This window comes from Nicotiana sylvestris, chromosome 8 (genome assembly GCF_000393655.2).
Source record: "Nicotiana sylvestris chromosome 8, ASM39365v2, whole genome shotgun sequence".
Lineage (NCBI taxonomy): Eukaryota > Viridiplantae > Streptophyta > Magnoliopsida > Solanales > Solanaceae > Nicotiana > Nicotiana sylvestris.
The window spans coordinates 219825226-219836820 of record NC_091064.1 but is presented as its reverse complement, the minus strand read 5'-3'; the positions used below and the strand labels follow the sequence as shown (position 1 = coordinate 219836820).

The 11595-nt window shown below is 43.2% G+C and overlaps 1 protein-coding gene across 1 annotated transcript; it reads left to right on the top strand.

Annotated features, from left to right (window-relative positions):
- The first annotated feature begins 728 nt into the window (after positions 1–728).
- LOC138876390 (uncharacterized) lies at positions 729–2135 on the top strand. The gene is made up of 2 exons (XM_070155303.1): positions 729–1317; positions 2014–2135. Exons 1-2 carry the CDS (start codon positions 729–731, stop codon positions 2133–2135), a joined length of 711 nt encoding a protein of 236 aa, XP_070011404.1.
- The last annotated feature ends 9460 nt before the right edge of the window (positions 2136–11595 follow it).

Below are 11595 nucleotides of genomic sequence, written 5' to 3'. Positions count from 1 at the left end.
GGGGCAACATGACATTACAGGAAGAAAGGAGCAAGCCATCTATTATCTCAGCAAGAAGTTTACAGTATATGAGGTTAAGTACACTCAACTTGAGAAGACATGTCTGGTTCGGCATTCCGGAAAGTATGTCTGGTTCGGACAAAAGTGTTGAGGAGGAAAAGACAGAGATGCAAATGATGAAGGAGGAAATGGACATGTTGAGACAAGATATTGCTGGGATGCACTTAGCCTGGGCTAAGGGACAAACACCACCAATACTTCCCCCTACTCCTACCCTTTCACCAGCTCGGACTCCGGAACACCCTTCTACTGGTCCATCAGCGAGCTTCCCCACGGCCCAATACTATCAGGGAGAAACTTCCTATAATCCCCAAGCTTCACCACCTAAACAAAACCCTCCTCCACCAACTGTTCCTATTTTCATGGCACCTCCACCCGCCACGTTGCAAAAATCCCCTGATGAACCAGTGTTTCAGGCTCAAGACAATCAATACTATCCTCCTGAACTCACCTTCAAACCGCCCGAGCCATACACTTACACCCCTCACCTTCAGTTCCCTACAGAAACTGAAAGGCCAGCTAAAAATCTGGAGTAGGATGAAGTGCTCCGTAAAGTGAAAAGCCTGGAGAAATCCTTCAGGAATATGCATGGATTGGGCAGCCAAGTTAGTGTGGCCTACAAAGATCTGTGTCCATTCCCCGATGTTCAATTGCCGGCAGGTTTTAAGATGCCAAAGTTTGACTTATACGAGGGACATGGTGATCCCATGGCACATCTACGAGGTTTCTACAGTAAGATAAGAGGGGCAGGTGGAAAGGATGAGTTGTTGATTGCCTATTTCGGCCAAAGTTTAAGCGGGTCCGCATTAGAATGGTACACGAGGCAGGATCCCAGCAGGTGGTATACCTGGGATGATTTGGCACAAGTATTTGCAGGTCATTTCCAGTATAACCTTGAGATCGTCCCCGACCGTCTCACACTGTTAAAGCTTGAGAAAAGGCCCGGAGAGAGCTTCAGGGAATTCGGATTCAGCTGGAGAGAACAAGCAGCAAGAGTTGATCCGCCAATGAGGGAGGGTGAAATGGTGGACTACTCCTTACAAACATTGGAGCCAACCTATTTTGGTCACCTGGTGACGTCGGTTGATAAATCCTTCAATGAAGTAGTAAAAATGGGCGATATGGTTGAAGAGGGACTCAGGTCCAACAAGATAATGAGTTACTCGGCGATCAAGGCTACAACTCAGGCTATCCAAAGCGGCACGGGAGGTGCGCTTGGGAAAAAGAAGAGAGAGGAGGTTGCAACAGTCGAAACAGGTACTTGGTCCAGATCAAGAGGTCCAGCCCCTTGCTATCAAACCAGACCCCATTACCCAAACTACCTACACAATCCATACAACCCTCCACAACCCTATTATCCACCACAAGAGCCCCACTTCTCCGTCCATCACGCCCAAACATACAGCCAGCCTCCGGCTTATTCGCAATGGCGTGCACCGGCTCCCCAATATACATATCTACCTCCACAAAACACATATCTACCTCCACAAAACACATATCCACCACCGAGGGCCTACAGGAATCCTTTAGGGCCAAGCTTCCGCGGAAATCAGGCTTTCAGGAACAAAAGGATGCAGAAGCCAAGAACATTCACTCCGTTGGGAGAAACCTATACTACTCTGTTTCACAAGTTGAAGCAGATAGGCCTACTAAGTCCTGTTGAAACCAAATTGCCAAATCCCCTTCCCAAAAATCTGGACCATTCAGTAAGCTGCGAATATTGTTCGGGTGCTCCCGGGCATGATACTGAGAAATGTTGGAAGTTGAAGACTGCCATACAAGATCTTATTGACACGAATAGGATCGAGGTTCAGGCACCAGAGGCACCCAACATCAATGAAAATCCGTTACCGGTGCACCATGAAGCCCACATGATCGAACTAGTACACGAAGGAGGGAAACCAAAAAAACCCTCACAAACGGTAATGATGATTCGCACCAGTCCTAATGAAGAGTCGACCAGTGGAAAGGTAGTGATACAGTCGGGAAAGGTATATGACAAGCCATTTGTGGTAGTAGGGAAAGGATTGTCTGTTGCTGCAAAGAAGCCAGAGTCAGTCAGAGCAGTGTTGTAGGGAGTAGCAAACAAACCAATGTTGGTAGTAAAAGGGGTCCACGTGGAACCAGTTGTTATCAAGCCAGTCATACAGTTGCCGATAACAAGTGAGAAAGCTATGTTGTGGAGCTACAATCAAGTGACAGTGACGCATAAGGGGAAGGAGGTTATGGAAGACGTATGCGAGGCACAGGGGGTTAACTTGGTCGGGAAGGTGTTTTGGTCCCGCAGAATTGAGAAGGGTCAATCCGGAAACAATAAAGAAGCCAGTGACGGAGGAAGAAGCAGAGGAATTTTTGAAGAAGATGAAGGCGCAGGATTACTCAATTATAGAGCAATTGAGAAAGACCCCGACCCAGATTTCGTTGCTATCTTTGTTAATCCATTCAAACGACCATTGTCAGGCCTTAATGAAGATTCTGAACGAAGCCTATGTCCCGGACAAGCTCTTAGTGAACCATTTGGAGAAAGTAGCGCACAAGATCTTCGAAGTAAACCGAGTGACATTCTCTGACGATGAGTTACCGGTAGAGGGTACTATACACAATAGAGCACTCTACCTGACGGTAAAATGCGAAGAATCGGTGGTCACTCGAGCACTAATTGATAATGGGTCAAGTGCTAATATCTATCCTTTGGCCACTCTGAACAAACTAAAGGTTGTTGATGATAGGATCCACAAGAACAGTGTCTGCATCCGAGGTTTTGATGGGGGTGGCACTGATACAGTGGGTGATATCGTACTAGAATTAACCATTGGTCCAGTCGAGTTCACCATGGAATTTCAAGTAATAGATGTGGCGGTGTCGTATAATCTTTTGTTGGGACGACCCTGGATCCATGCAGCTAAGGCAATGCCTTCTATAATGCATCAAGTGGTCAAATTTGAATGGGATAGACAAGAGATTGTGGTACACGGGGATGACGGCACACACGCCGTCAGTGATGCTATTGTGCCCTTCATAGAAACCGACGATGATAAGGGCCCATGGGTTTATCAGGTTTTCGATGCAGTCTCAGTAGACAAAATTCCTGAGGGCGGGGGCCTTTAACTTCCCAGAATCACAGCTGCAACCTTCATGATAGCCTCAGAAATGTTGAATAATGGGTTTGTACCAGGGAAAGGTCTGGGGGTTGATCTGCAGGGAATGATCCAGCCAGTTTCTTTGCCCAAGAACCTGGAAACTTTTGGGTTGGGATTCAAGCCTACCGCAGCGGATGTGAAGCGAGCCCGCAAATTGAAGAAAAGAGTTTGGGTCCTTCCTAAGCCAGTCCCACGCTTGTCCAGATCATTTGTCAAAGCAGGGTGCAGAAAGTTGCCGGTCCCGGAAGTTCTTGGACCTCTGATGGGGCCAGATGGAGATTTGAATGAAAGCTTTGAAAGAGTGTTTGCCAATATCAACATGATAGAAGCTAGAGAGGGTTCCAGTAAGGCAGACATACAGTTTGTGGGTCCTAAGGTCAAGGTCAACAATTGGATAGCTACTTCTCTTCCTACTTGGAGGGAGTCCTGGTAGTTGGCTCTGATTTTCCTTTTCTGTTTTCTGGATTATTCCAGGGTTGTAATCCAGATTTCTTTTTATTGTGTTCAATAAAGTGTGAAACCTTGTTATCCCATAATTCAATAAAACGAAAAGTTTCTTCTTTATTTCTTATTTTATTTTTTATTATTTTTAATTTTGTTTCTTTCGTTTCTTTTTCTGAACAGTTCTTTTCATACTGGTTCTAATGACATGGCATGCACAACGGATCTTCAACCTAGTCTAAAAGATCAATCTGATTCCGAGCTAACCATACAAGAGGTCGATTATGATAATGAATCGGAATACGATGAGGATGAAGCATTCGAGGAGATAAACAGGGAGTTAAGCCAGTTTGAAGAAAAATGCAAACCCAATTTAAATGACACAGAAGCCATCAATTTAGGGGATGCTGGCGATATTAGAGAAACTAAAATAAGCATCCACATTGCACCAAATATCAGGGAGGAATTGATCAAAATACTTATTGAGTTCAAAGATGTTTTTGCATGGTCGTATGATGACATGCCATGGTTAAGCACAGATTTAGTGGTTCATAAATTGCCCACTGACCCGGCATGCCCTCCCGTCAAGTAGAAATTGAGGAAGTTCAAAACGGATATGAGTGTGAAGATTAAAGAAGAAGTAACCAAGCAGCTTCAAGCAAAGGTTATTCGTGTCACTCGATATCCTGATTGGTTGGCTAATGTGGTGTCGGTACCAAAGAAAGATGGAAAGATCAGGGTATGTGTCGATTACCACAATTTGAACAGGGCAAGCCCTAAAGACAACTTTCCTTTACCCAACATCCATATCTTGATCGACAATTGTGCCGGACGTGAGATCGGATCTTTTGTGGATTGCTATGCTGGGTATCATCAGATTCTGATGGATGAGGAAGATGCGGAAAAGACAACCTTCATTACGCCGTGGGGAACTTATTGCTACCGGGTAATGCCATTTGGTTTGAAGAATGCTGGGGCGACGTACATGAGAGCAATGACCACTGTGTTTCATGACATGATCCACAAAGAAATTGAGGTGTACGTAGACGATGTGATCATAAAGTCCAAGCATCAGGAAGACCACGTAGCAGACTTAAGGAAGTTTTTCCAAAGACTTCGAAGGTATGATATTAAGCTCAACCCGACCAAATGTGCATTTGGGGTTCCATCTGGGAAGCTTTTGGGATTCATTGTCAGTCGGCGAGGTATCGAACTGGATCCATCAAAGATCAAATCTATCCAAGATTTGCCACCGCCGAAGAACAAGACAGAAGTAATGAGTCTGTTGGGAAGGTTGAATTACATCAACAGATTTATTGCTCAACTCACAGCAACCTGTGAACCCATTTTTCGGCTGTTGAAGAAGGATGCCGCAGTAGGATGGATGACAGAATGCCAAGAGGCATTCGACTAGATCAAAGAATATTTATCAAATCCACCCGTATTGGTTCCCCCTAAGCCGGGGAGACCATTAATTCTTTATCTAACGGTCTTGGAGAATTCGTTTGGCTGCGTGTTGGGGCAACACGACATTACAGAAAGAAAGGAGCAAGCCATCTATTATCTCAGCAAGAAGTTTACAGTATATGAGGTTAAGTACACTCAACTCGAGAAGACATGTTGCGCCCTAACTTGGGTGGCCCAGAAATTGAAGCATTATTTATCCTCATATACTACTTATCTCATTTCCCGCTTGGATCTGCTAAAGTATATTTTCCAAAAACCTATGCCCACAGGAAGGTTAGCAAAATGGCAAATATTACTCACGGAGTTTGACATCGTCTATGTGACGAGGACAGCCATGAAGGCCCAAGTGTTGGCAGATCACTTGGCTGAGAATCTTGTTGATGAAGAATACGAGCCGTTGAGGACGTATTTTCCTGACGAGGAAGTAATGCATATAGATGAGTTGGAGTTACCTAAGGAACCCGGTTAGAAGCTTTTCTTTGATGGAGCCGCAAATGCGAAGGGAATTGGAATAGGAGCAGTGCTTATTTCTGAAACAGGACATCATTATCCTGTTACAGCTCAACTGCGTTTCTATTGTACCAAAAACATGGCTGAGTATGAGGAATGCATTTTGGGTTTACGATTAGCTGCAGACATGGATGTCCAGGACGTCTTGGTCTTGGGGGACTCGGACCTCCTGGTGCATCAAATTCAGGGTGAATGGGAAACACGGGATTTGAAGCTCATACCATATCGACAATGTTTGCACGATCTGAGCAAGCGATTTCGATTAGTGGAGTTCAGACACATCCCAAGAGTTCACAATGAGGTTGCCAATGCATTGGCCACTTTAGCATCAATGTTGCACCACCCAGACAAAATTCATGTTGACCCATTGCACATCCAGGTTCGTGATCAGCATGCCTATTGCAACATGATAGAGGAAGAAGTGGATGGCGAGCCATGGTTTTATGACGTCAAAGAGTACCTCAGGATGGGGATATACCCGGAGCAGGCCACCAGAGATAAAAAAAGAGCCATTCGGCGATTGTCAAGTGGTTTCTTCCTCAGTGGAGGAGTGTTGTACAAAAGAACCCCAGATTTGGGATTGCTGAGATGTATAGATGCCATTCAAGCCACGACAGTTATGACAGAGGTCCATGCTGGAGTTTGTGGGCCACATATGAGCGGATATGTATTGGCGAAGAAGATTCTTCGAGCAGGATATTATTGGCTCACTATGGAGCATGATTGTATCAATTTCGTGCAGAAATGCCATCAATGTCAAATACACGGAGATTTGATCCATTCTCCGCCGACAGAATTGCATGCAATGTCAGCGCCATGGCCATTTGTTACATGAGGCATGGATGTCATTGGACCTATTGAGTCGGCAGCTACTAACGGTCATAGGTTCATTCTAGTGGCCATCGATTATTTTACTAAGTGGGTTGAAGCTAAAACTTTCAAGTCGGTAACCAAGAAAGCAGTGGTGGATTTTGTTCACTCCTATATCATCTGTAGATTTGGGGTCCCAAAAGTGTTCATCACGGATAATGGTGCTAATCTTAACAGCAATTTGATGAAAGAAGTATGTCAACAGTTTAAGATTACACACCGTAATTCCACACCATATCGTCCCAAGGCGAATGGAGCTGTTGAAGCAGCCAACAAGAACATCAAAAAGATACTGAGGAAGATGGTAGAAGGGTCCAGGCAATGGCATGAAAAATTATCATTTGCATTGTTGGGTTATCGTACTACCGTCCGGACTTCAGTAGGTGCAACCCCTTATTTGTTGGTATATGGAACTGAAGCAGTAATACCTGCGGAAATTGAAATTTCATCCCTTCGAATTGTCGCTGAGGCTGAGATTGATGATGACGAATGGGTCAAAACCCGTTTGGAGCAGTTGAACTTGATTGATGAAAAGAGATTGGCAACTGTGTGTCATGGCCAGTTATATCAAAGGAGAATGGCAAGAGCCTACAACAAGAGGGTGCGCCCCAGGAAAATTTGAAGTGGGGCAACAAGTGTTGAAACGAATCCTGCCACACCAAACAGAAGCAAAGGGCAAGTTCACCCCGAATTAGCAAGGACCATTCATTGTAACCAGAGTGTTGTCCAATGGCGCTTTATGTTTAACAGATATCGAAGAGAACTGCGTCGACATAGCTATCAATTCCGACGTAGTTAAGAGATATTATGTATGATCTCTTTTGATTGTAATTGTCGTGTGTTTGTGGTTGGCATTTATCGAAGAATGAAATGACGGAGGCAATTCTTTCTTCTATCCAAAATACTTTAACCTTTGCTTACCCTTTTGAGCCTTATTTATTCTTTCATATCCCTCTTTTGGAATCAGTAATTAAAATAAAAGAAAAAGAAAAAGAGAAAAATAATGATAATAAAGACAAAAGAAAAGTCACAAGAAAAACAAAGGAATTGGGAACTACGTTTGACCTGATTCCTCAAAGAAGGATACGTAGGCGCCTCACGGCTCGGTCATAGTGTAACCAAAAAATAAAAATACCCAAGCAAGAAGAACTGGGGCAGAAGGTGTGAAAAGAAAGTTTGATTCCAAGAGTTGTACTGTTTCACCCCTCCAAATTATTTTAAACTTTTGATACCCCTTTTCCTTTTAGCCATACATAAAAAACCATATTGATGTCCAAAAAAGACCTCCCGATCAGTATCCGAGAAGTGCCAAGTTCATGCACGTGGAAGTCAGGAACAACACTCTGATACCCAGCAGAGAAGAGGATCATAAACTGGAAATGAATTGATAGCCGAAAGAATCCCCAAAAAAGAGCGTCATATCGACAACGCTCCAATCCCCAGCTGAAAAATAAAATAAAATGAGAGAGTCTTATCAGTGAAAACCTTCACAGGCACCATGAGGCGACGGGAGTTGAGAGAAATGAGAGAGTCTTATTAGTGAAAACCCCTCGAAGGGCACTATGAGGCGATAAGGCGAGATTGGCGGAAAAGGTCCACATTTGGCAAAAGTTGAGTATTTATTTATCCCCAGCGAGATGATGCCATCCGAAAGATTGATTGATACAAATAGACTGGGTTGATCAATTCGGAATGCACGACATGATCGTTGGGATTGGTTATATCATTCAGATAAGTTCTTTTCTTTTCTTTTTCCCCAGCATTTGTTCAGAAAGACTTCTTTTTCTATCTTTAAAATTATCACTCTTTCATTTCTTGGTTTAAAAGATTTTACTTCCCCAACAGTTTATTTTTGAAAAGGATTTTCAGAGCTTGCTACCAGTTGCCAAAATGGTGCAAGGCAAAATGCGAATAGGACAAGCCAAAGATAAGGCGACAAAGCGAAAAGAAGTTTGTCGCAAGACCAAATGATGAATGGGTCTAGATCCTAAGAGGCCCAAATTTCCAAGGGAAGTTATGGATCAAATTCCAAGAGGATCCCCAGCAGATTTGCGAGATACAGGAACAACTCCGACAAATTCTCGACCAGGTTCCACAATAGTCGGACAACACAGAGCGGGGAAGGAAGAGAAAAGAAAAAACCATCCCCAGCAGGAATATCATCCCCAGCAAGTTTTGTAGCAAAGCAGGGAAAAGAAAAAGGGAAAAACCATCTCCAGCAGAAGTGGCACGATCACTCACCACGTTTTAAACTAACAAATTTTTCTTTGATTTAAAGCAGGAAAAAGGAAATATTATTGACCACAGGAAGACAGGGTCACAAAGAGGATTATTAAACTAGGGCAGAAAATTTTATCTCATTACGAAAATTTTCTTAAAATCAGATAGCCATTTGGGAAAGAGAGAAGATAACACAAGTTTTGAAGAAAACAAAATCCCCAGCAGTATACAAGAAGGGAGATACAAGTTTTAAAAGAAAAGCAATCTTGGAAGAAGCAAGATAACCCAAAATTGTAAAAGCAATGACCTTTGAATCAATATCATCCCCACCATTGTTAAAAGGAGGAAGATAATTCCCTAGCAGTGTTATTCCCGGCAGGTTTCAGGAAGTGAAAGCACCAGCTTTAAAGGAAATAGTCTTTGAAGAAGGAAAATGACATATTTGTGAAATAAAATATCGGTGTTATCCCCAGCAGTTTTCAGAGGAATAAAACACCAGTTTTGAAGGAAGCAGTTGAAGAAGTCAGGAGCCCGCCTGGAGAATGGAGGTATTACATTTGAGAAAGTTGAAGAAGTCAGGAGCCCGCCTGGAGAATGGAGGTGTTATATTTTAAAGTTGAAGAAGTCAGGAGCCCGCCTGGAGAATGGAGGCTGAACATTTGAGAAAGTTGTTGATGTCAGGAGCTCGCCTGGAGAATGGAGGTGTTAAAATTTAAGAAGTTATTGAAGTCAGGAACCCGCCTGTAGAACGGAGGTCGTTATATTTTTAAGTTGAAGAAGTCAGGAGCCCGCCTAGAGAATGGAGGTGTTATTTTTAAGTCAGAGAAGTCAGGAGCCTGCCTGGAGAATGGAGGCTAAATTATTTTTAAAGTTGTTGTTGAAGTCAGGAGCCCGCCTGGAGAATGGAGGTGTTAAAAGTTAAGAAGTTGAAGAAGTCAGGGGCCCGCCGGGAGAATGGAGGCTGAACATTTGAGAAAGTTGTTGAAGTCAGGAGCCCGCCTGGAGAATGGAGGTGTTAGAATTTAAGAAGTTGTTGAAGTCAGGAGCCCGCCTGTAGAACGGAGGTCGTTATATTTTTAAGTTGAAGAAGTTAGGAGTCCTCCTGGAGAATGAAGGTGCTAGAATTTGAGAAGTTGTTGAAGTCAGGAGCCCGCCTGTAGAACGGAGGTCGTTATATTTTGAAGAAGTCAGGAGCCCGCCTGGAGAATGGAGGTGTTAAAATTTTGAGGAAGTTGTTGAAGTCAGGAGCCCGCCTGCAGAACGGAGGAGTACATTTCAAGATCAAACAGAAGTCAGTAATGAGGAGGAGTACAACAAAGATCCCTAGCATAACAAGCTTTAATGTAGGAAGCAGTGTCCCCAGCAGACAGAACGGAATAATAAAACTTATGCTCAAAAAGGCAAAAGGCCAGTGTCATCCCCAGCAGTTTTCGAAAGAAAGGCACCAGAGGAAACACATGCTGACAAGAAAGCAAGGCAACCAGAGCAAGGGGAAGACAGATAAGATTTTGTAATTCCTAGCTTAGTCTAGCTTCTTATTTTTCTTTTGGCACGGTGTAATAAAGAGATCGAAAAGCAGTAGCAACAATATGCAGCAACAGTAACGGCAAAATCGCAGTTCCATTGTAGTCCCAGCTACCAAAACTTCCCGAACTACATTAACATGATTCCCTTTTAGCCAGGGATATGTAGGAAACCTTTGAAGCAAAGGTTCGGTTAAATTTTTCCAAAAATGCTTCGCACGGAATAGTCAAGCGGGCAAAAATCGCTCGTATCCGCTCACTTTATCTTGGTACGAAAACTCTTCATGTTTTCGGACAAAGAGGGGCAGCTGTGAGCACGTGATTTTTGCTTCACGAAAACTACTCCAAAAGAAATCAAAAATAAAACAGAATTCTCTTGGTGTGCAATTTTTAGGATTTACGTGGCATTTTTGGATAATTATTTGTGTTTTTTGTCTATGAATGTTTATCCTATTTTAATTAATTAAAATAAAATAAAAAAATAAAAATACATATGCATGCATATTTAGGATTTGATTGTGCAATTAGGAATTAATTAAACCATAATTTGGTTTTAAAAGAAGAAAATATGCATTTAAAGTGTGCCATCGTGTGATTTTATATTTTTACTTGTGTGATAATTGTTGATAAGAGTTAATATTTTGTACTTTGATTTTGGTTTTACATTTTTATTTTTAGATTTTTTTGTTAAATTATTAATTAAAAGAAGAAAATGAAAAGAATTAAAAAAACATAGGGCCAATCAGATCTGGGCCAAAAAACTTTAAAACCAAAAATCAGGCCCAAAATTTTCTCTATACCCGGCCAAATCCAGTCCACCTGCAACCAATCCAAACGACGTCGTATGGCTGTATTTGATCAGGACTGTTCATCGTTGTTGATCCAATGGTTCCCAGGCTTTCCCTCCTGACCTGACCCATTCCCATCTGAGACCGACCCAATCCCCACTAAACCAAAACGGCACCGTTCCCTTAAGTGAATAGATCCTGGCCATCAATATCACCTGATCCAATGGCCAGGATCCATCCACCCCTCCCCTGTATAAACTTAATCTTCTACCCCACCCCCCACCCCAAACCAAACACCCCCCCTTTTCCTGTTCATCGTCTCCTTCAGAGACAGACCCCAAACCCTAGCCGCCCTAGCTCCCCTTCGCCTGAAACCCGGCGGCAACTACGCCGCCGGCCACCACCTTAACACCATAGCTTCCCTACGACATCCTCTTTTCAGATCTGATGTTAGTTTCCTTCGAATCAGGCCCCAACGTCTCGAATCTTCGATCAAAGCTTGGTCTGAAAACCCAACCTTTTCCGATGGCTTCCAAATCAACACCATGGCTTCTCCTGACCATCCTCGTCATGAAT

Excerpts from the sequence above, each read along its gene's own strand:
- LOC138876390 (XM_070155303.1), top strand. The coding sequence starts at position 729 with ATGCCAAAGTTTGACTTATACGAGGGACATGGTGATCCCATGGCACAT. Across the intron at positions 1,318-2,013 it reads GGTTGCAACAGTCGAAACAG|AGTCGACCAGTGGAAAGGTA; the intron begins GTACTTGGTCCA and ends GTCCTAATGAAG.